Below are 25,861 nucleotides of genomic sequence, written 5' to 3'. Positions count from 1 at the left end.
TTGCCTGCTGACAACGCAAAACCGTTACGCTTTTACCATGGCTTTTAACCTACATAAAATGATGGTGCGGCAGTGTAAAGGATTGGTTTCCTCGAAAGCGGTACCGCTATATAGTGGTAGAGTACGTTGTCAAAAATGTTGCAATGTAAAAGTTATTATGTGGAAACTAAGAAGACGGTGAAGTTCACCGTAACGTAATAATACCTGAAAAATTTGTAATAATTAACCAAATGACTGTAAATTTAATGAAGATTTAACTTTAATCTTCTGCGTGTCGAGATTAAATTTTGTATCATAAAACTTGTGAGATTTAACGTTAAATTCTTTCAGATGCCTAAATCATTGTACAGGTTTACAAGTATGATATGTATGAGAGGGAAACAATTTCTTTCCCTTTCTAACACACGGCAGTTTGACACTTCGGTCAGTGTCAAACTAGCGTGGAACCCAGTGGAACCTGCGTGGAACATGAGTTTTGACACTGAACGAAGTGTCAAAATTACCGGGGTTGCTTCGTCGAAAGCGACACAGGGAAGCAAGAAAGGGATCGGAATATCAGATATGGGTTGCTGTGATGGTAAATTTTTTTGAACGAATTTAGTAGGAAATTTTAAGTGCACCCATATGGGTCCTTCAGAAAATTATAAAAAAGTCTTCAATTGGGATATCTGAGGACGCGTAGTTATTTCAGAATTAAGAATACAAACACGTGAGTTAAGTTTTTCTACCCGTTCAAAAGTTCTCCGCGAAAAACAGTTTGAAACCGAGGTCGACTGCAATAACCCGTCCAAAAAAGCGGAAAGAAAAATGAATAGACGCGTTTTGCCCTGTTGTCAATAGTCCGAAGAAAAAAAGTATTCGAATTATTGGAAGCGAGGCCAAAACGCGTCTATTAATACCTCCCCCGACGGTTTTGGTCGTGTTTTAGCAATCGTCCCCGGTAATAAAGTATCACAATTTGTTAATTAAAATTGTCCAAAATATATGGTTATTAAAGAGAGATGTAATTAAGTGCTCGTTTGAAAGTAAATAAGTATATTTCTTTGTAATATAAGAAAAAAAAATTTTAAGCAGTTTTCGATAGCAGCTACTAAACTTTTTTTTTGTCCTAAGAAGTACAACAGTGCCAAATAGCATCCACAAAAAAAACGAACAAGGACAAGCATTTTATCAGGTGAGCGTGGCTGTGTATGTGCGTGCTGCTACATATCCTACTTGTAGACCTGTACAATGGTAGCGTTCGGACGTGAATATGTCGCCATCGGATGATGACTTTTTTTTACTTGCAACTACAGCAGTTTTATTAAATAATAAAAAAATTAATAAAAATTTTATTAAATAATAATAAAAGCTTTACATGCCATAAAGCTGGTAAACATTGATAATTTTCAATAAATTTTAATATAAATTGCTGTTCTTCCGCGCACTTTTTCATTTTGAATGTCGACACAAACTAAATACAACACTGCGTTTTGTCAATCACACCCCGCGACTATCAAATAAGCTAGCGTCAAATGAAAAAATAAAAAATTTTTGATTTTCATCAACGTGTAGCCGACAACAAATATGTGTGTCACGAAGCCACCCGACTGCACTAACACACACAAAATTCAGTCAATCTGGTTGTAAATCGCGGAAGGCTTTAAAAAGCAGCGGCTACGCTGGCTAGGCCATGTTATGCGAATGAAAGACGACGCTCCGTCTAAGAAAGTGTTTCTATCAGAACCCGCCTATGAAAGCTTGCTAATTTTTGATAAGAAATAAGTGCTACATCGTTATGTAAAACGTTAAGGCTTGGTTTCCACGAAGGCGGTGCCGCTATATAGCGGCCGTTACATAGAGGTAGAGTACGTTGTCAATAATGTTGCCATGTAAAAGTAATCATGTGGAAACTAACAAGACGTCGAAGTTAACCGTGATGTAACAACACGCCATGGCAAAAAATATTACGGCCGTCGTGACGGTAGAAACTCGTTCATCAACGTTTTTGCGCCACCGCTATTGTCAAAGCGGTGAACATAATTTACAAAAATAATAAAAAAAAATGCAGAAATGCAAATTTAAATTTTGCAAATCGTCTGCCGTAACTCTTCATATTCTCCAACAAAGCGCTGCCGCTGAAAACGGTGAGTATACCGGCCGCTCTTAGCGGTCGTAACATAGCGGAACCACTTTTGGAGAAAACCAAGCCCACAATTTAGATAGGTAGGTAGGTTGAACTGGCCGGTCCATGAGGACCTCACATAGACCGATTGAGTCCGTAGTGTTACCAGAAGTTTGTTTTAACGACCAAACTGAAAAACCCTATCAAAAACCAGGACCTATGTTATAAAATAACTCCGTCCTCTTGGCAAATACTAGAAGCTTCCTAGGACTTAAGCCACTTGCTGCTTCTAGATCTGACAGCTGTATCACTCCTAATAGCTTGAGTCTTAGCCTGGAAAGTGCAGGGCAAGAGCACAGAACGTGTTCGATCGTTTCCTCCTCTAACCCGCACTTCCTACATCTGCTATCACTGAGCAAGCCCAGTTTAAAGGCATGTGACGCCAGAAGGCAGTGTCCAGTCAGAATACCCGTCATGAGTCTACAATCCTCTCTTTTTAATGATAGGAGCAACTGTGTTAGTCTACGGTTGTAAGACCTACACATAATCTTCGACACTTTACAGCCCCGCGCTTGAACCCACGCCTTTCCCGCTTGGTCGATCATGTGCACCTCTCGACTTCGCTTAATCTCGCCCAATCTAATTGGGACATCTACGGAGCAAGCTTCAAGGGATGCGCCCTTTTTAGCTAGTTCGTCCGCTTCCCGCTGTCCCGATTCTCTCCAGAGACTGCTTACACTCTAACACGCATTTAGATGCTGTGCTATGCGAGATTATTGCCTTAATTGCTGCTTGACTGTCAATATAAAAGTTAACACGGTTGCAGCTTAAGCTATTCTCTTCTGGGGTTTCTACTGCTTTGGTTACGGCTAATATTTCCGCTTGGAAAACGCTACAGTAATCCGGCAGCCTGTAGGATCTGCTTATTTCCGGATCAGCGCAGTATACCGCAGACCCTACTGCTTCCACTACTTTGGAACCATCGGTGTACACATGTGTCGCCTCGTCCGCCATTTGCGCACCCTTGCGCCAACCGCCCACCTCTATTGTGGCCTTAAGATCTCCCTCGAAGCGCAGATAGGGAATCATGTAGTCTGTTCGTCTTGTGATTGATGACGCTATACTACTATGGCCATATGATCTGCGCTCAAGCTGCCCCGAAGCACCGAGCCTGGTTGCGGTCGTTAACGCTTTGTTCTTTGCTACCTGGTCTACAGGTGGGATGTGCAAAATGGCATACAGTGCAGCCGTCGGGGTTGTTTTCAGGGTTCCCGTAATGCTAGGCATCGATAGTCTGCATACCCCTTCTAATTTTTTGAGGTATGTTGTTTTTTGTGTGGCTTTCCACCAAACAAGAACTCCATAGTATAGAATAGGGCTTACAATCACTGTAAAAACCCAATGAGAAAGAGAGGGCGATAGGCCCCACGTACACCCCAGCATTATTTTACATGCATAGAGTGCCGTTGAGGCCTTCTTGACCCTCTCCTCCACGTTGAGCTTCCATGACAGCTTACTGTCTAGGATGATTCCTAAATATTTTGTGCAAGGTTTCTCCTGTAAGGTCACCCCTCCTAACTTAGGCCTGGTTCAATTTGGGATCTTGTACCTCTTTGTAAACAAGACCATATCCGCCTTCTCCGCATTGACTTTCAACCCGACATTAGATGCCCAAGTATGAATATCGCGAAGCGCCCGATCCATCAAAGAACTAATCGTTGGAAGGCACTTTCCACTTATGATAATTGCAACGTCATCTGCGTAAGCCGTAAGTTTTACGGGTCCCTCATCGAATTGCCTGAGCAGTTGGTTGATGACCAGCGTCCACAGCAGATGTTATAGCACCCCTCCCTGCGGCGTGCCCCTGTCCACTGATTTCGTGGCCTCGTACAATCCCCATTGTGATGTAATTTTTCTGCAATTTAACATGCAGCCGATCCATCTGATTAAGGCAGGATGTACTTTAATGTAATTAAGACCATCCATAATCGCCCATTTTGCAACATTATTGAAAGCCCCGGCAATGTTCAAGAATACTCCTAGAGCATACTCCTTATATTCCAGGGATTTCTCTATGCTTATTACCACCCTATGCAATGCGGTGTCTACCGACTTGCCTTTGGTGTACGCATGCTGTGTTGTGGAGAGCAGCTTTTCATCCACGTTGGACTTTATGTACACATCTATCAGCCTCTCAAAGGTTTTGAGCAGAAATGATGTTAAGCTAATGGGTCTATAGTCTTTGGGATACACGTGACCGATCTTCCCCGCCTTTGGTAGAAAAGCTACACGAGCAGTTCTCCAAGAGTGCGGTACATGATTCAGTCGTATGCACCCATCGAATATTATTTTAAGCCATTCCACGACCGCCCTACTTGAGACTTGTAGCATGGCCGGGAATATACCATCTGGGCCCGGCGATTTAAACTTAGAAAAGTTCTTCACTGCCCACTCGATCTTGGTATCGGTCACCAAGCCCGGCACTACTAGCTCCGTGATCGAAGTGTGAGTGATGTCTGCTGGCTCCTCTAAACCGTCTCCCGATGGGAAATGTGTATCGAGAAGCACCTCAAGGGATTCCTCACTATTACGTCACCATTCCCCGTTCTCTTTCTTTATTAGTCCCTGGACTATGTTTCCCTTTGCTAGGACTTTTTTCAACCGTGCTGTTTCGCTGGAGCACTCTATGTCCGTACAGAAACTTTTCCATGAGTTTCTCTTCGCCCTGGTAATTTCACGCTTGTAGATCCTCAGTAGATCCCTGTACTCGTCCCGACACGCTTCGCTTTCCGCGGTCTTTGCGAGCTTAAACATTTCATTTACCTGTCTTCTTAGAAGACTCAGCTCATTGCTCCACCATGGCGGCTTTGCTTTTCCTCTGAATCTTCTTAGAGGGCAAGCTTTGTTATACGCAGTCATAAGCGTCCTTGTTAGGAATTCATTCGACTCCTCCAGTTCCTCTACATTAGCAACCTCTTTGGGTTGTCCCAGTTTTGTTTCTACATGTTCCTGGAATTTAGTCCAGTTCGTTGACCTAGGGTTTCTAAAGGTTCCTCCCTTCTCTACCCTCTTTAGGGGGATGTTGAAGCTGATATACGCATGGTCGGAGAAGGATGGTCTATCAAGAACCATCCAATCATACCTAGATATATCACGCTCGGAGCTCAATGTAATATCCAGAACATTGCTGGATGTTGGACCAATGTATGTAGGGACATTTCCCCTGTTGGTTATCTGCAAATTGGTTTGCAGGATGTACCAAAACAGAGATTCGCCTCTCTCGTTCGTATCTGTACTTCCCCACGCATTGTGGTGCGCATTTGCATCTGCGCCTATGACCAACCGCCCTTTGCGCCCTTCCTCCTGTACTAGCCTTTTGCACTCCATCGGTGGGACCTCCGCAGCATGGGCCATGTAGCAGGACGCCAGGATAAATGCCTGCTTATTCTTTTGCTCAACGGCCACCGCTACGAGATCCTCAGTGGGTTAATTAGGCAGCATATATGAATGCAGCTGTTTCCTTACCATTACTACAGCTCGCACCCGTCCTTCCGTTTGCGCGTAGTAAACGCCAAACCCGCGCGCGCTAAGTCCAGAAACCTGTCCTCCCGATGAGAGCCACGGCTCCTGGATCAGCACCACGTCAAACGAACCCTCCTCAAGGGTTAGGAGGAGTTCGCTCGACGCCACTTTACTGTGTTGGAGGTTTATCTGTAGGACTCGCAGCACCATTGGGCTGTTTGTCCCCCTCCAGCACCTTCGTCTTGACGTCGTCGTCCTCCCCTTGCCCTTTTGGTTTAGAGTATTCGAGGTCCCCTTCAGCCTCTCGTGACTGTTGAGCAGGGTGTTCCTCTGTGCGAGTCACAGCACTATTTAGCGGCTGGTCCTCTTCCAGCACGTTCGTGGTGACGTAGGGGACCTCCACCTGTCTTTTTTCCCTTAGGATTTTGAGGTCCTTTTCGACTTCGCCCACCTCTAGCGTGTTAGGGTTTTTATCCTCGGGACTTCTTTTCCTGAGTCGCATGTAAATTTTGCCAGTGCCAAAGGACATTTTACCAAGCTGCGTGTACAAAATATCCTCCGCCTGCTTGTTTATTTGGAAGATGTAGAACTGACCATCCTCGGTAGGCCGAGATACAGTAAGTACCTTCCAATCCTGTGTCGGTATGTTCGGATTCTGATTCTGCAAAAGTCGCAGTGTATCCTCCGACTTCATCACGCATGGTATTCATACCTTAACTTTTGGTACCGTGGGGATTTACGCTTTATCCACCACCTCAAACCGCGCGTTCGTGCCTTGCCTTTGGAGGTTTGGAACCACTTCCTCAAGCCACCGCAAGCTCGCGATGTTGTCGCACGCTATCATCTTCACACCATTATACCATCCCCCGAATCAAAGGTTGGAAGGGGCTTACTTGGTTGTTCCCGCATCATCTTAAGCATTAAGCTAATAAGCTCCCTTTCCACAGATCTCCAACCTTTCAGTAGTCATTTGTCCGAAAGGACTGCTACGATCAACCAGCGCCACAGTCAGTGACTGCTTTGCCACATCACTCATCTTCTCGGGAAAAGCAGGAGTCTTAGTGTTATCTCCCTTTGGCACCTCCGAGAAAGCCGGAGTCTTAGCGTTAACTCCCTTTAGCGCCTCCGAGAAAGCCGGAGTCTTAGCGTTATCTCCCTTTGGCTTATCTCCTACTTCCTTAATTGGAACTTCCCTCTGACTCGCAGCTTTCGAAGTAGTTGCTACCTCGCTATTGGAGCCCATCTGTCTTATAGCTTTGGGCCTACTTGTCTTGTCTATGCGACTGCCCTGCCTCGCGGCTCTAGGACTGGGCCTTTCTGCCTCTTGAAAGCAGGCTTGTCGCCTTCCGCCGAACCTTGCCTCTTCATTCTGCCATTCGACGCTTCTTCCTCCTCGTACCGATTGCAGAACCGAGGGTTTCTCGCAGCAAACCTTTTGAACTTCCTTCGACCTACTTCTACCGCTTCATGGGCCCATTCCAAGCGCTCGATCTCTACTTCTGTTGGGTCGACCACTGCTCCCAAGCGTTGTACAATTCTTAGTGCTGCACGGTACTGCGAGAGAGCTCTTTTACTTCCTCTGCTCCGTACCCTTCTCCACTTTCTACTCCGTTTTCATTTGTGTGCTTCTCCAACACGGAGTTCATTGAATCAGCACTACTCTCGCTCCCCGAGTCCGACGCATCGCTTAATTCGTATTTGTCGTCCTTGGATTGCGACTCAGTCCTCCTCTTTACATCGTCCTTATTACAGTCAGGTAATGAGTCGTTCATCGTGGTCGTACGACCACCTGCCCGACAAGGCGGGCTCAGCGGTCCAGTATTATATACGGGGAAAGAACCGTCCGCCACAGCAGCGCCCCTTACTGTGGTAAGGCCATTAATACTTCCCGAGGTGGCCCGGTATCGGGAAGGCTCCGTTCGAATACAGCCGAATTTATCCCCTGGCTGCAAATCGTCCAATAGGCACGGTCCGCATAACACCCTGGATTAGGGGGTTGGCAGTTCTTGGTTACCGACATCCCGCCGCCCTCGTATGAGGCGAAACGGCGTAGATGTCAGTCCTAAACAGCTCCGCCTCATAGCCGGGCTCTATGGAGTTCGGCTAAGCCCTCACACCAACGACAAGGTGCCTACCCTAGTGAGGGCACAATTTAGATAAGAGTGTTAAAATTGTGTTTGAATTTAATTTTGTAAATAAAATTGTGTTTACGAATGCCCCTTTAAATTACTAAATGTTAGCTATTGGCTTTTAAACGCTTTATTCGAGTTGCTTCGATTTAAAGAATTGGAAAAGCCTTAACAATGAAATGCTTCGGTTGGAAGTAGTGATGGAACGATATTTCGCTATTGGTGATTGCATCGCCGCTATTGACAAATCGCTAATATCTATTGCAATCCAAATATATCAGTGATTGGCGATTTTCCTTCATTCGATTCTTTTGAATGACAATCACCTCTGGCACAATATCGCCAATAGCGATTATAGCGATTGGCGATTTTCCTTCAGCATGAAATTCTACCCTTCAAAAAACGGGAGTACTCTATAAATAATGTAATGAATACTCCTTTGGGAGTATAGGACTGCTCCAAATCTAATCTGTATTCATACAAAAAATGTGCTCCAATTAACATTGCGATGTCCTAGGAGAGGAGTAGGTGATCCCACTCTCGCTTTGTTTGTGAGTATTCCATGGAGTACATACGTGAGAGTACATTCCAAAGTACTTTCACTGTAGTACTCCATGGAGCACCCACAGAGGATCATATGCCAAAGTATTAAAGAGGAATTGTGTTGTCGGAAAGAATTATCGGAGTGAATTTAATTTAATATGAAAGTAAATGAAGAGGGGCAATACAACTTTTATATTTTATTCTACGAATATTCTTATGTTATTTAGCATTTGCGTGAATAAAGAAACTAATATTTCTCTATACTATAGTATGTATACATAAAACCAGTGCGCTGTTGCATTTTATCAGAGTTGCCAAAGTAAAATTTTATTATCAGTTATTTGTATGCAATATTTTACTTTTGGCAACTCTGTTCGATCGTCATCGTGTCGTGATCACGGTCGTTAAAAAACGAGCAATGATCGGCTGATGGTGGTCCGCAAACGCATTGCAAAGGAGTATTGTTAGAGTACTCCAACATGAAGAAAATGGAACACGTAATCCAACAATTTTGCAGGGTAATACTAATAGTGATAGCGGGGATGCAATCATCGATAGTCAAATATCGTTCATCACTACTCATCTGTGTTCTTTACTTTCCGACTGAGTAAAAAGGTTTATTGGATACAAAGAGGAATAATTTTCTCGAAAATTGGAAAAAATATACTTTTACAAAAGTTTGCCAGCTATTATCGAAAAATGGGGATAGTTGTCTTAAGAACTGCACAACGAAAAAATAAGGGCGAAAAAAGTGTGCTTTTTGTGTAGAGAAATTGTGGAAACGGCGAACAGAACAAGGCAAACTTGTGCAACAACAATTTCGACGACGAAGTGATGTGCAATAATTGCAAAAAATGGTTTTGCAATGTGCGTGGAAGCACATCTGGATCACAAATTGTTAATCTTTCGGTGAGGGCTAAACATAGGGAAGTCACCATACATTCTGAAGGTCCACTTGGAGAAACAGCACTAAAAATGTTACTCGTGTGGCGTACGTAATGCATTGGTATTAGGATTCATTCCAGCACAGGAATCTATTGTAGTGTTGTTATGCCGGTAAGCTGAAAATGGAGTAAATATTAAAAAACGTATTTAAACGAATAAATTTAAATTTTAGTCAACCATGTGCAGCGCAAAACTCTGAAAAATATGAATTGGGATCAAGAACAATGGAAGCCACTTATAACTGAACGTTCGTTTTTGCCGTGGTTGGTTCAGGTGCCTACCGAGCAAGAGCAGTGGCGTGCACGACAAATATCAGCAGCACAAATAAATTAGAGGAATTATGGAAGGAAAATATTGATGCAACATTTCACGATTTAGAGAAGCCAGGTATAGATACTGAACCATCACAAGTGCTATTGCGCTATGAAATGGTTATCAATACGAGAAACTTTTTGGTCCACTTGTGCGCCTAGAAACAGAATACGATAAAAATTGAAAATAATCGCAAACACAGGAGGGTATAGAAATAAGGTGGGACGTTGGCCTAAACAACAAAACAATTGCATATTTTACGCTTGCTAAAACTGATTCGGACATGAAACTAATGCATGTGTTATTCATAAGTTAATACTTCTTGGCTTTATCCGTTAACAGTTGTATAAAATTTGTGTTTTTTATGGAAAAATAAAAGAATTATAGAAAAATATATCACTCGTCTTATTGTAAACAGATTAACTCAAAATTTAAGTTTTTTGGGAGAATGCAATTCAAGCTTTGTCATAAGGTTTGTATATGGTTGAAGTCTCTGGCTAATTTCTAGGGCACTGAAGTCGGTGGCTAATTTTCTGCTAAAGAATATTTTTATAATAGTTTGAAGAATTTGCTATATTTTTCCTCTGTATTTTTTATTAAAAATTGATTCACTTTACTATACAAATATTATGCAGCCAAATACAACTTTCAGAATAAATTCATACGGAGTATTTCTGAATACATCGGTGTAGTATAATATAGTAAATAAATCATGTTTTTATGGTGTTACATATACAGATTTATTTCGGGTTGATTCATCTTACATTTAAAAAGATGCATAGACATCTATTTCAGCTAGTTTCATCTCATTGAGTGTAATACGAGACTGAACATATTATCGTAAGCCAGTTAATAATATATATCATAACATCTCAGAAAATTAGAATTTCACATTACATCAGTTTACAATAAAAGGTACATATTTTTGTCTTTTTATTCCAATTTTGGTTCATATATTCTGTATACTAAATTAAATTAATGTATAACATTCAATCTACTCCGATAAACAAACTTAAACATTTATTTTTTATATCCAAGTATACAAATAATTGCAGATTCGCTTATCAAAGATAAATGAAAGCGATCGCCATAGCTGTAAAAAATAGCCATATCTATATTAACTGATAGCTCAAAATCGCTGTATCGCCGATCATATCTTCTGTATAGAAGCGCTTGTTAAAATAAAGCGACCGCTATAGCTATAAAAAATAGCCGTGATTCAAAAATAGCCATATCTATTTTCACTGATAGCTCAAAATAGCCATATCGTCCATCACTAGTTGGAAGCGTTCAAAGTGTTTAGGTAAATCAACTCTAAAGCTGGAGTCATTGGTGCCGTATGTCGTATCGCTGTATCCGTATCCCTAACGTAATCAGCTGTTTATCGTTACGACGGTAAATCAAAACCCAATTGGTTGGCTACGATACGGTTACGACCTTAGCGGCACCAATAATCGATTGCATTGATTTTCATAAGTTTGGTCGAATCAGCTGTTAAAAGGTTACCGATACGGTTACCGATAAAGCACCAATGTCTCCAGCTTAAATGCCGTGATACAAAAAAGAAGGTAGTTCCACTCAACATTTTTTGACGTATTTGGGGATTTTTGAAGTTTCATAATGTTTGTTGTTTTGCCAGAAGCGTTGCCATACCGTTACTGTTTAAGGCAAAATTGTGGTTTTCGGGATGGAGATTTCCAAGAGGATGAAAATGCGATGGTCATATCTTTGTCGCAGCTTGACCCCTAGACAGAAAAAACTATACACAAAAATCCTGTATCATGCCCCTACAGTGAATATTTCTCAAGGCATGTTGAGAAAAAGTCTACCTCCAAAGTCTGCACATCTATGTCACTAAAAGAGCACATAATGTTTATAGGCGGGTCTGCCCCAAGGTGACCCCTGGTACAACGGGCAAAAACACTCTCATAACAAGTGGCTAACCAGCAGAGCTACAGGGTAATGTTCTCCCTAAAAAATGGTTTAACAATTCCCTCCTAAAGCGCAACGCTTGAGTTATACAATTAATAAAAAAATAAAAAATGTGGACCTGTAGCCAATTTATCAAGAAATTGCGGTGTCGGTTCATAAGGACCTCCTTTGAGCAAGGAATTGACAAACGTGTATGTTTTGTCAAAATGTTCTGAGCAAACGTACGGGCTATATTAACTTGCTTTGCATACTTCGATCCATGTTTCTTCCACCAAAACAATTTTCGGTACCTCGAAAAACTTATTAAAAGCCTTCTTTTCTACGCTGGTATTTCGTATTAAAATATGTCATGCGCCATTCGCTCCGACGGATATTAATTCTTAAACTCGAATTTTATGAGTTTGGAGCTCGCTCTTTAATTGATGATTTTTCATTTAACTTTGCGAAGTGTGATTTTTCTAGACTCGATCAGGATCTAGCGGAAATAGACTTGGCCAATTTGCTCTCCATATATGATGTTGGTCATTGCTTTGAAATATTTAAGTCGACTCTCTTTGATCTGTGTACGAGGCATGTAACAGTTGTGAAAAGGAAACCATATAGGTTACCATGGTACACAATAAGGTTAAAAAAGTTGAAGAATTTAAGAAACAAGTTCTTCAAAAAGTTTAAAAGAACCAAAAAGCCGTTATTTTTTTACCAAATATAAACATTATATGAAGGAGTTCAACTGTCTAGAGAAGATTCTTTACAGAAACTACATTACAAGCTTTGAGACGAATATAAATCTAACCCGAAAGCATTCTGGAATTTCGTTAAGTCGAAGAAATCTTGCTCCTCGGTGCCTACCACCGTCTTCTACACTGACAGACCTGCTAACACTCCCCACGATGTGGCTAACGCGTTTGCTGAATTTTTTAGTTCTAATTTTGCTAATTATGATGCTATTCCCTCGTCTGACTTTTCGTCTGAAATTTCTTCGTCCCTAAATTTTGGTTCAATGTCAATTTCATTTGAAGATATCTTCAGTGGTATCTCGAAACTCAGCAACTCTACTAAAGCTGACACTGATGGTCTCTCGGCTGTCTTGCTAAAAGGATGCACTTCCCTAGTTGTCCCGTTAGAGATCAGGTTCAATTTGCCACTTACCTTTGGTGAGTTTATTGATGCTTGGAAAATCGCCTCGATAACTCCTATTTATAAATCTGGCAGTAAGACTGATGTCTGCAATTATAGGCAAATTTCAAAGCTTTCCACCGTTTCTAAGCTATTTGAGTGCATTGTCAAGGAAAATATTTATTTTTCAGTGAAGCACTTGATCTGTCCGAAACAGCATGGGCTTGTTTCTGGGTGCTCCACCGTTTCCAATCTTGTGGAGTTCAGTGAATATTGTATCTCTGCCTTTTCATCTGGTCTTCAGGTCGACTGTATTTACACCGGCTTTTCCAAAGCTTTTGATAAGGTATCGCATGATATTCAATTCACAAACTGTACTGCCTTGGCTTTCACTCAACCTTTTTGCAATGGCTAAAAACATTTCTAAGTAACAGATGGTGTGCCATCTCTATTGATGGGGTATCATCAGATCCCTTTTTGGCGACATCGGGCGTTCCGCAGGGTAATATTTTAGGACCATTACTTTTTGCCTTATTCATAAATGACATTAGCTCATGCTTCTCTTACGCTAGATTTCTGTAGTACGCCGATGATCTCAAAGTTTACTCGGTTGTAAATTCCGCAAACGATATGATTAATCTTCAAGTTGATATTGATAAACTTTACTCCTGGTGCATTAGATCTCATCTTTCATTAAATATAAATAAATGCTTCCACGTAATCTACTCAAAATCTTGTTCAAATCTCAACAGTTCGTATAGTATCGCTAACAGTACGTTGCAGACTGTTGATAAAATCAAAGATCTTGGAGTTGTCTTTGATACAAAATTTATGTTCGTGAACCATATTAATTTCATCATTGCCAAGGCCTATGCTATGCTAGGCTTCATTCGGCGTAATAGTTCGGAGTTTTCTGACCCGTATACTTTAAAAGTACTCTACTCCTCATTCGTGCGTTCTCATCTTGAGTATGATACCATCATTTGGAGACTTTTCCAACAATTCTCAATCAACAGGCTTGAGCGAGTTCAAAAAGTGTTTCTTAAGTATGCTTTACGGTCATTAAGGTTTACATACCCTTTTCCTCCATATACTGCTCGTTTACTTCTTTTGAATCTTAAATCCATGGAAGCCAGGAGATATATTCTCTCCTTGACTTTCTTGTAGATGTAGACTGCGCTGCCCTTCTTGTGGAAATTAATTTTAATGTTCCAAGGAGGGATCTTCGTAATGTTTGCTCGTTTTATGGTATAAATATTAGAACCAATTATGGAAGGAATGCGCCAATTGCACGCGCTCTGAACGAATTCAATAAGATTTCATCTTCTATTGAACTTGATTTTTCGATGTGTGGGGACGCTTTTATAAATATTTTAAAGTCAGCTATTTAATTGTTTTTAATTTGTTAGTTATAAGAACTTATTATTTATAGTAAACTATATATTTACATGTATATTTTGTTATCTTTGTGTTAATATTTTTTGTATCTACCATTATTGGCAGTCTGTAAGAACTGTATGTTCATAGACTGAATAAATAAATAAATCCATCAAAATTGGAAAAATTCGTAACATTTTTCAATCTGGTAGCTTGTTTTTGGTGAAATTGTCATTGTCCCCGCAAAAGTTAAGTGGCTAACGTCACACTAAGGCCCAGTTTTTAAGTACAAGTTCAACTCAGTTTGTCAGTTAAACTACGCTAAAACTTATTCTGCAGTTTTTCAGTCTACTTTAACTGAAGTTTAAGCTGAGTTTAAGCGGCCGATCTTCCAGGTTTAAACTCTAGTTAACCTATCAGTTATTTACGTTCGTACGAAATGGCGTCGAATATATCCAACAAGCATTTGGACTTGAGTACCATTAGAGCTCATGCTGATAACTAGGCATACTTCTAAAATCTCAAGAGTTGTTTCGAAACATTGGCTCAACTCGAGAATCATAGCGTGCTCAGCAAAAGAGGTAACTTTTTATAAAGCAAAATATGCTATTACCTAAGTTGAAAAAAATGCAATTAACGACTTATGGTTCTCCAACTGGACTCAATGATGTTGATGTAGGATTTTCGGTGTGGTAGGCGAAGCACGCTACCATCACACCACGGCGGCCGCTTATATACTTTATTCTTGATTAATTACGTTCATTACTGCTATTAATTACGTTCATTACTATTATTTCTCACAATAAACAGCTGTTGGTTTTGGTGGTACCTTCTTGGAGACTTTTATCAACTCCACCTCAACTCGATATATAATGTAAAATATCAACTGGAGAAATTGGTTGAATATTCATTTGAGAACTGTACATTTCTCAAAATCTCTCGAAATTAGGATAATAATTGGAAAATACTAATGACGTTGGAGATCAACTGGAAAACTATTAATTTTCCAAAATTTCTCAAAGATTGGATAGTGACTGGAGAATGAAGTTGGATATCAACTCGAGAACTATCTGGTTTAAGAATAATTAAATAATGATGTTGGATATCACTTCCGGAACTAGATATATATTTTGCCGGAGAATTTTTTTCCATGTTTGTTGGGTAAACAAAATCCAGCTGTTTCCGTATCTACAAATTATCTAGATAACAAAAAAACCAATGTTGCCGCACAAAACAGCATACCCCAAAGGCGGCCTTAAACTGTGACTGAAAAACTGCTCAGTAGTTTAACTGGAGTTTAAATTTGACTAGAGTTTAAGCTTAGCTTAACCAACCACTGATAAACCGGGCCTAAATGGAACTACGGCAATTTTTTGTATCATGCTAAAGGGCGAATTAATGGTGACTTATAACCATAAAGCCATAACCAGATAAAACAGCTGATCACACCTACCTGATGGAAATCAATGTAATCGAGTAAGCGTTATGGTATGGCACCATTAATCGACTACATTGATTTTATGGCTTTATGGTTATAAGTCACCATTAATTCGCCCTTAAAGGGCTAATTAAACTTCCTTGACCCTATCGCCATTGTCGTAACCATACCCATATCCATAACCATCTCCAATGTGATCGATAAATGGTGCCTTAACCTAAAACTTGTGAAAATTACATAAAAATGAAGAAAACGCAAAAAACTACAACCATATTCCTCAAAAAATAAGTATGTTAGTCATAACGTATCCAACACAATGAATAAAATCTACAAAAAGTTATTAAATTGACCAACTCAAATATTTTTAGGTTATGGATATGACGAGAATACAAAAACCAATTGGTTGGCTATGGTATAGTTATGGCGTTAGCGTTATGATATGGCACCGTTAATCGATTACATTGATTTCCATAAGGTAGGTTCGATCAGCTGTTTTATCTGGTTATGGTTTTATGGTTATGTCACCATTAATTGCCACTTAAATGCGACACTAGCGAGAAAAATCAGCTGATGCGCAGAGTTGATAATATGTTACTTTTCTTAGTACAATTGGGCTCTCCACGAAACACTTTCTTGACAACAAAATCAACGGGTCTTTGTTGTTGCTTAAACGTGATTTTCCACTGACGTTTAGTACAAAGTAAAGCGCAAGGCAAAAAAAAATTGAAACAAATTGAACAACGGACAGAAAAAAGAGCTCTCACATTTTGTCATATATAAAATAAAAATAAGCGAATATAAATAATTCTTTCACAGTTCTTGAGTTGTGCGGTTAATAATCTATTAGCTAAATACCTAAAATAGTGCGCAAGTGTATATATTTAAACTTGTTTGTGTCGGTAGAATAAATCAATTGCAGTAAGCGTGAAAAAAATATAAAAAGTTTGAGAAAAAATTCACTAGAAAATAAGGCGACAAACAATTGTAATTTCCACAAAAAAAAAATCTCGAAAAATTTAGCAAAACGTGAAAAATCAATTAGCGAAAAAGTGCTTGTTTTTTGTGACGAAGGGGAGCTAAATATTAGTAATATGAGTGAAGAGGCGCTGCACAATGGAATAAGCTATGTCCCGGTTGCCACCGGCGAAGATAGCTCTACTAATGCCAACAGCAATTGCCAAAGTCAAGATCAACAACAGCAGCAAACAAGCGAACAAACGCCAGTCAAAAAAAGAGAAGTGCGTGTCTGGTGTGATGGCTGGTGAGTCATTGCTTTTGAATCCTAATTTATGATTTTTTCATCTATGTATGTAGTATGCTATAGAATAAATATAAAAACCTCAGTAGCACCTATTGGATGGGGCAAAGCACTACTACAACAACAAAAACATAACCCTCCCCAAAGCATTCGGGGAGTGTCTTTATCGATAATACAACAACAACAACAGGTAATGTGTGTAGTATTTGCCCAGGTCGCAATTAATTACACCAAATTATTCAATTCTAAACAATTTTTTCAGAATTTTCGAATTATTTCGAGAACGTTTCTGAAATTGGTTGGCATAGCTTCAAGGAAGTTTTTTCTTTATTCAAAAAAAACGAAGAGTAAATTTTCGAAATTTGACAAAAAATGCGACTGCCATTCACGTCTTTGCGTCCTTGTATCGTTCCGCCATGGTATATTCTAAGCATCTAAAATGTTGCTGGGTCCAAAAGCCGTAAGAAAGACAACTTTCGCGGTGCGCCAACTGTTTTGGCTTTATGCAGATTCCTGACTCATCAACGAGGGTTTGAAATTTGTAAATGTTTTAAGAATCTTGCAAGTTCGACCAGTTTCTTCTTCAGGTAAGAAGCTTTCTTGCACTCCTACCTTGTTGTTGTTGTTGTTGTAGCAATGCTCGCCCCACCTAATAGCCGCGACCGATCACAAATTGTCATCAATATCCTCTAACGGGAGTCCAAGGAAACTTGCCGTTTCAACAGGGGTGGACCATAAGGAAAGGGGTGTTAGAGGCGTTGGTTCCATATTACAATTAAAGAGATGGTTGGTGTCATGTGGGGACACATTGCAAGCAGGGCATACATTTTGTATGTCGGGGTTGTTCTGGATAGGTAAGAGTTTAACCTGTTACAGTATCCAGAACGAAGTTGAGCAAGAGTGACACGCGTTTCCCTGGGGAGTATGCGTTCCTCTTCTGCGAGTTCTGGATATTTTTCTTCAAGTACTGGATTCACCGGGCAATTCCCGACATAAAGGTCCGACGCCTGTCTATGGAGTTCACCAAGGACCTGCTTGTGTTTTTCCGCTTCATACGGCTGGGTTCTCAGGTGCCGTATTTCCTCAAAATGCTTACGGAGATGACTCCTTAGGCCCCTAGGCGGTGCTGGTTCGTCAATCAGATGTCTGTTGGGATGCCCAGATTTCTGGGTATTCAACAGAAACTGTTTGGTCAGCATCTCATTTCTCTCCCTGAGAATACTCCCCGCCTCATTATGCAGATGGTGTTCTGGGGACATAAGAAGACAGCCCGTGGCGATTCTGAGAGCAGTATTTTGGCAGGCCTGTAGTTTCTTCCAGTGGGTGGTTTTTAGGCTTGGCGACCATATGGGTGACGCGTAGCAGGTAATCGGCTGGCTAATTGCTTTGTATGTGGTCAAGAGCGTTTCTTTATCTTTTTCCCAGGTACTGCCAGCAAGGGATTTGAGGATTTTATTACGGCTCTGAATTCTTGGAACAATTGCGGTTGCGTGCGCACCAAAATGTAGATCCTGATCAAACGTCACACCCAAGATTTTGGGGTGTAGGACAGTCGGTAGCGTAGTGCCATCGACGTGGATGTTCAATATGGTCGACATTTGGGGCGTCCATGTTGTAAATAAGGTCGCGGAAGATTTAGTCGGTGACAATGCCAGGTTTTGCGAGGCGAAAAAACTGGAGAGATCAGGGAGATAGCCGTTTATTTTATTGCATAGCTCATCGATCTTTGGGCCTGGGCCTGTGGCCATTATTGTGCAGTCATCGGCGTAGGAAACGATTGTGACTCCTTCCGGTGGTGAAGGTAGCTTAGATATGTAGAAATTAAACAAAAGCGGGGATAGGACACCACCCTGTGGTACCCCTTGTTTAATTCTCCTTTGTTTTGATGTTTCGTTTCTGAATTGCACCGATGCCTGCCGACCACCCAGATAATTTGCGGTCCACCTTTTAAGACATGGGGGAAGGGTAGACCCTTCCAGGTCTTGCAGTAACGAGCCATGGTTGACCGTATCAAAAGCTTTTGATAGGTCTAACGCTACGAGTACTGTTCTATGGTGGGGATATTGATTCAAACCGCAATTTATCTGGGTGCTAATTACATTTAGCGCGGAGGTAGTGCTATGGAGTTTTCTGAAGCCATGCTGATGAGGGGCTAGCTGCAAATGTGCTTGGAAATAAGGGAGCAAAATGGCTTCAAGCGTCTTTCCCACTGGCGATAGGAGAGATATCGGACGATATGACTCACCTACGTTAGCTGGTTTCCCAGGCTTTAGTAGCGGAACCACCTTGGCCATTTTCCATTTCTCGGGTATGACAAAGGTGGAAAGAGACAGGTTGAAGACATACGCTAAATATTTGTAACCCTCTTTCCCTAGGTTTTTAAGCATCGGCATGGCTATGCCGTCTGGGCCCACTGCTTTGGATGGTTTGGCGCGACCAATGGCGTCCTCAACCTCTCTAGCGGTGATGGTAATTGGTGACGCGCTGAGTTTGTGTTTATGGGCGTGTCTATTGGCTCTCCGTCTATCTTTGTCGACCGTAGGATGCATTATATATTGTCGGCAGAAAGCGCTCGCGCATTTTTTCGCATCCGACAGCACCTTATCGCCAAAGGCGATGGAAACTTTGTCTTTGTGCTTAGTCGGATTCGATAGGGACTTTACGGTGGACCAAAGTTTACCTACACCGGTAGAGAGGTTACAACCTCTTAGGTGCTCTTCCCATTTCGCCCGCTTGTGTTCGTCCAGAAGCAATCTGATGCGTTGGTTTATATCCCTTATTTGGGGGTCGCCTGGATCAAGCTGTCTTATAAGGTCGCGTTCCCTCGCTAAGCTCGCGGCCTCCGCCGGGAAGTGGGGCGGGATTTCGGGAATTCTCCCGGCGGGAATGAAATGTGCCGAGGCGGATTCAATAACCTTACGGAAGGCACGCTCCCCTTGGCGGGCATCAGTCGGGATAGGGAGGGCAGCAAATCTGCTGTCGCAGATTTATATTCTTCCCACTTTCCTTTTTTGAAGTTTATGAAAGTGCGTTTTTCGGTGACGATGAAGTCGGCGGTACGCTCGAACGAAATAAGTATGGGCAGGTGGTCGGATGCCAATGTTACCATCGGCTGCCAGTTGACGCAGTTTACGAGTTCTGCGCTCACGATTGATATATATGGCGAGCTATGACAGCTTCCTACCATACGTGTGGGGGCGTCTCCGTTTATTGTGCAGAACGTCGTTTCGTCTATTTGATCCGCCAACATCTCACCCCTACTGTCCGCCCGCAAGTTTGAATGCCATAGGTCGTGATGGGCATTGAAATCGCCTAAGATAATGCGATTGTTGCCAGTGAGTAAAGCCTCGATATTAGGGCGGTATCCACTGGGGCAACAGGTGACAGGAGGGATGTAAATGTTGATGATTTCTAGATTTGCATCGCCTGACCGGACAGATAGGCCTTGACGTTCTAAGACATTGTCACTGCGGTCGATGCCAGGATCAAATATATGATATTGCACAGAGTGGTGTATAATAAACGCGAGGCCGCCTCCATTTCCGCTCTCGCGGTCTTTCCTATGGACATTATAACCAGAGCAGGTCTGCAATGCAGATCTTGCTGTGAGTTTAGTCTCTTGAATCGCAGCAATGCGGATGTTGTGCCGCTTCATGAAATCGACTATCTCCGTAATCTTCCCAGTTAGTCCATTACAGTTGAACTGCAGAATTCTGAAGTGCATGAGGGGTGACGCCGCCACTCTAGGGGTAAGTGAGGGGTGACTACGCCTAGGTTGTGGAAGGCCAGGACGCAATTGCTGTTGTGGCCTTGGGACTGGGCGCCCTTGGGCAAGCATTGGGGTACCCGGATGATTTGGGTTTGCGACCTGGCAACATGGCGCGATGAAACCCGTCGAGGGGTTGCCGTCGCGGAGACCAGAACGGCACCACCCAAGGCAGGATCTGCATTGAGCGGATGTCGCAAACCTATATATTCTGTGCTGGCAGACGGTGCAAAGGGAGGCAGGGACTAAGAGTCTGTTTCCCTGACCTGCACGATTGCTGCCAGAAAAGAGGGGGGGGGGGGGGGAGAAGAAGACGGGGGCAGGGGCTGATGCAAAGCATTGCTACCAGCTCTACTACGAAGGTAGTAGTTATGAGTGGTATCAGCTGTTTGAGTTGTTGGCGCCGTGGGGCGCGAGCAGCAGCGGGTACTTGTTGTGGCTTGCTGAGCAGCGAAGCTGCTGGAAGGTAGTGGGGATACGCTTAGGCGTAGACTACGGGACGCCCTTGGGCGTGAGCAGCAAGGAGCCACAAAAGATTTATAAAAGTTACGTGGACGTCGGGTTTTGGGATCAAGCCCAGAACAACCTGTCCGATGCAACCATCCCTTGCACGAGACACACTGAACAGAGTACGACCGTCCTAAAAAGATTCTTTTCTGGCAAATGCAGCAAAACCATTTCTCAGGACCGGGGTCAGGAGACGGACCCGGATTGGGTTCGATACCTTCCCGGAGTAAGAGAATATGTAGCAGTCCTGCTGCAAGGAGCTGCTGGGAGGATGACAATTTGTGGGAGGGACGAAACAAATTAAATGGGGTCACACTGAAATGACAGTCCTTGGTCGGGAAAAATCCCGAGTCGCTCCGGTACATAGAACCGACTGCCTTGGGAAGCGGCACTCCTACCTTCAAATGGACTAATGAAGTTGAGTTTATATATCATATGGAATGAAAAGGAATCAAAAACTGCACATTATCAAGGCATAGAATCGAACGCGGGTGGATCACTAAACAAAGCTCTGAAACACTATGAACACATTCAGTGTATATTAGGTTAGTCTGACGTATGCATTACATCCAGGTGGTTAAAAATGTTAAAAAATACGTCATTGATATGAACGATATCTACGTCACATCACCAAAGCACTGAAGTCATGTTCATTGAACAGCACACATCCACGAACTTGTGCGGTAGACAGCATTTATTTAAATTTAAAAAAGCAGTAGATGTGATAAGTACGGGTAAAAGTCGGCCAGTCAAACCTGCCTGCATGTATGCCCTTGACCTTGGCGCTGGACGAATATTTTCGCAATGTGCCAAAACCCCCTGAATAGAAATGCAGCATATATTCGCTGTTGTGTAGCAAAATAGCTAAAAGTAAGTTCAGCTAAACGGCAAACACATATTCAGCTTAGTAGGGCAAAGTGATAAAAGCTTATCATTAAATCGAGATATTAAGTACTACCTCATTTGTCGTGTTACTATTAGATGATGATTATTTTAGTTTTGTATTACATAATATGATTGCTTTAATATGAAGAGACATTAAAGAATGTAACCTTATTTGTTTCTTTTTACTTGCGATCTTGTATTTCCACCAAGGCTAAATAGCTTGAGCAGACAATTTTAATAGCGTGCGTAGAATAGTGTAGTAGCACAATCTCAAACATGACACTGCTTTTTATACCATTCATGAAAATTAACTCGCTACAACAGCAAAAAAACAACATGAAATTGTATATTATGTTTGGTCCAAATCTCGAAAAATGTAAGTCCGTAAGGTAGAAGAGATGCCCACAGATATTGTCATCCTAACCCATATATCCAAACACGTCATGTTTATCGCTTTTGGTCTACGTCGGACTTTTTTTTGGCAGAATTTGATTCTGTGTTCCCTTTGGGAACAACATCGAGCCCACAAGCATTTCTTCCCATCTCGACCACAAGAGCAAAATTTGATGGGTTAAAAGCGAAGGACTGCAAGCCCATCTGCTTGAAAGAAAACTTTATGCACGACAAAATTCGTTGGCTAAGGGTTATTCCAATATCGAACTGTGGTGCTTCATGATCTACATAGCTTGTTTAGCCCAGTGGGTTTAGGTTAGGTTAGGTTGAGCTGGCCGGTCCATGAGGACCTCACATATACTGAGTAAGTCCGTAGTGTTACCAGAAGTGTGTTTTAACGACCAAACGTAAACCCCTATCAAAAACCAGGACCTATGTTATAAAATAACTCCGTCCTCTTGGCAAATACTAGAGGCTTCCTAGGACTTAAGCAAGTTGCTGCTTCTAGATATGACAGCTGTATCACTCGATCGTTTCCTCCTCCAGCCCGCACTTCCTACATCTGCTATCACTGACCAAACCTTATTTAAAGGCATGTGACGCCAGAAGGCATTGTCCAGTCAGAATATCCATCATGAGTCTACATTCCTTTCTTTTTAATGATAGAAGCAACTTTGTTAGTCTAAGGTTGTAAGACCTACACAGTGGGTTTGGTAGTGCATAATATACACCCCGGCAAGGTTAGCTTGTCATGAAATCCACAACAGCGAATATTCTCCCGCTGCAGTTGGACATAGTATCAAAAGGTGCTAGTACTGACATTCGTGAAAATACTATCCATATCCGTAGTGTTTTTGCGCGTACAAGAACAACTGCGAACGCGTCCTATTCATTTGGAAGCGCAATATGACCGCCATTGATTTACGAGCTTGTTGTTGTTGTAGCAGTGCTTCGCCCCATTCAATAGGTGCGACCAAGGACGCAACAAATTAAATGGGGTTACATTGAAATGACAGCCCTTGGTCGGGAAAAATCCCGAGTCGCTCCGGTACATAGATCCGGCTGCCATGGGAAGCGTTGATTTACGAGCTCGACTGCAATAGCAAGTTTTAACTTTGTTATTAGCGAATGGATGGTAAACGGGTGTTTATTTTCTCAGACAGCCAGGCCGCATTAAAGGCCCTGGACTCATTCGTCGACAACGCAAAGTCGGTCACTGAATGCCGCAGATCTCTTAACGAGATGGCTCAGCACTTCAGTATCAGCCTTATATGGGTACCTGGGCACAGGGATATTGAAAGCAATTGCAGAGCAGACGAGCTGGCCAGAAGAGGCACCACCGACCATATCCTTCCGGGATGTGATTCGGTAGGCATACCCATGGCCACTTTCAGGCTTCGTGTGAACACAAGCACTATAAGAATCGCAAATGGACTATGGTCAGCCATATCATCGTGTGAGACATCCAGGCAAACCTGGCCCTCATATGACAAGGGGCGCACAGAAGCGCTTCTGATTTTAAACAAATCAGTTCTATCGTCCCTGATAAGGGTTCTAACAGGGCATTGCTTAATAGGCACGCATGGTGGTAGAATGGGGGTAACGACCTTCGACTATTGTCGCAGCTGCAGTTGTACAGAAGAGGAAGAGAGCGTCCAGCACCTTCTCTGTCACTGTCCAGCGCTTAGTAGGCGTAGGATGGCTATCCTTGGTAAACCTTTTCTTCATGACCTCGCTGAGGTCTCTTGCTATGAAGTAAAGGCTCTAACAAAATTTATAATTTCCACGAGGTGGTTTGACCCGCTTTAGGCAGGGTAGGGGTCCTCTTTGAGACCTTTAGGGTATTACAATGGGCCCACTGGTGGCCTAAGTAGTGAGCTGTTACCATAGCGTCCAGCTCAGCCCTTGCAACCTAACCTAACCTATTAGCGAATGCGTCATCAAGGGAAAGTTTTTTTCAACACAAACTTATGCCTATTTTTTTACTCAGCTGAGCAGAGCTCACAGAGTATATCAATTTTGTTCGCATAACGGTATCCCGTAACGTTACGTAACTAATCGAGATAGATATAGACTTCTATATATCAAATGATCTGACCGTCCGTCCGTCCGTCTGCCCGTCTGTCCGTGAACACGATAACTTGAGTAAATTTCTTAATGAAATTTGGTATGCAAGCTCCCGGGCACTCATCTCAGATCGTTATTTAAAATGAACGCACTATAACCACCCCCACTTTTTCGATATCGAAAATTTGGAAAACCGAATAAGTGCGATAATTTATTTCCAAAGACGGATAAAGTGATGGCTTGACCTTATTACGCACAATAGAGAATTAGTAAAATTTTGGACAATAGGCGTGGCACCACCCACTTTTAAAAGAAGGTAATTTAAAAGTTTTGCAAGATGTAATTGTGCAGCTGAGTATGCAATGTTCGGTTACACCCGCACTTAGCCTTCCTTACGTGTTTGGTTTCATTTCGTTGTTGTTCTTCTTCATAACAACCATTCCTACTTTTAGCAACCTGTATAAGACAACAAAGAGCTTAGTCAAGGTTTAAAATTATATGTTGTAGCAAGTTTTGCTCAGATACGCGAAAATCACGTGATATGACTGACCACCACATTAGGTCATGTTGTGGCATTACAACAGTGTGTGTTGATACATACATACGTATTTTTATATTGCGCATATATTGTACATATGGCTTGCAATTTGATTAAAGAACTAATGAGCATTGGAAATGAATGCCGACGATTCGAAGTTACCTTATTTAATAACGGTATTTTAAAAATACATAGGTGTGACGATGGCTTAAATTTAAGACTTTAATTTGGAAAAAGGCAAACTAAGCCAGGTGAGAAATTAAGGTTTATTTAACGTAATTAATATGAAGGCCGAAGTATTCATAATTAGATACTGTTATTGTTGTTGTGTTAACAGTACTTCGCCCCACTCAGTAGGTCCGACCACTCACCAGTTGTCATCTAAGTCCTCTAACCGGAGTCCAACAAGTTTTACCAAAGGTTTAGCATAACGAATATGCTGCTAGAGGCGGAGGTTCCACATTACACTTCAAAATATGATTGATGTCATGTTGGGGCACACCGCATGCAGGACATGTTAATATTGTAGCTATAAAGACACTCTCCGAAAGTTTTGGGAAGTGTTATCTATGTTAGTGGTCCTTTGCCGGATATTTGTAGCTCCGGTACTTTCCGGTAACAAGCACCATTAAGGTACAAGCCCGACCATCTAGGGAACGATTTAATAAGATCACATTCTAGTTCCATGAAGAACTTGAGGTCGACATAGCCTCTGGCAACCCCTCGAAAGAGTTGCGATACACAACCCCTTGAATCTATTTGATATTATAGTCGCCTCTTACGACAGGCATACCTTCCGCGGGTATATTCTAACCCCCTAACCCGCTGGGGGAAATGATAGTAACTCCTTCTGGTGGGGAAGGCTTTCATATGTAGAAATTCAACATAACTGCGGATAGGACACCCCTGTTTAATTCTCCTAGGTTTTGAGATCTCGTTCCTAAATTGCATCGACGCTTGTCGGACTGGGTGAACTTTCTACGTCTTGGAGTAGTGTGTCGTGGTAGGTAGGTAGGTTGAACTGGCCGG

General features: G+C 42.0%; 1 protein-coding gene across 3 annotated transcripts in view; it reads left to right on the top strand.

Moving 5' to 3' along the window:
* The first annotated feature begins 16,095 nt into the window (after positions 1-16,095).
* Positions 16,096-25,861, top strand: part of Pect (phosphoethanolamine cytidylyltransferase) — a 79,281-nt gene continuing 69,515 nt past the window's right edge. The window contains exon 1 of one of the 3 annotated variants that reach the window (XR_010949436.1): positions 16,096-16,679. Coding sequence is in view for 2 of the 3 variants with exons in the window: in XM_067765145.1 (XP_067621246.1) it covers positions 16,510-16,679 (170 nt within the window). In the remaining variant the exon portion in view is untranslated. The remainder of the gene's footprint in view (positions 16,680-25,861) is intronic. The other 2 variants (XM_067765145.1, XM_067765146.1) reach the window with 2 other exon arrangements.

The sequence above is a fragment of the Eurosta solidaginis genome, chromosome 2 (genome assembly GCF_040869045.1).
Source record: "Eurosta solidaginis isolate ZX-2024a chromosome 2, ASM4086904v1, whole genome shotgun sequence".
NCBI classification, from domain to species: domain Eukaryota; kingdom Metazoa; phylum Arthropoda; class Insecta; order Diptera; family Tephritidae; genus Eurosta; species Eurosta solidaginis.
Note: the sequence above shows the minus strand (reverse complement) of the source record. Positions and strands in the feature narration are given on the sequence as shown.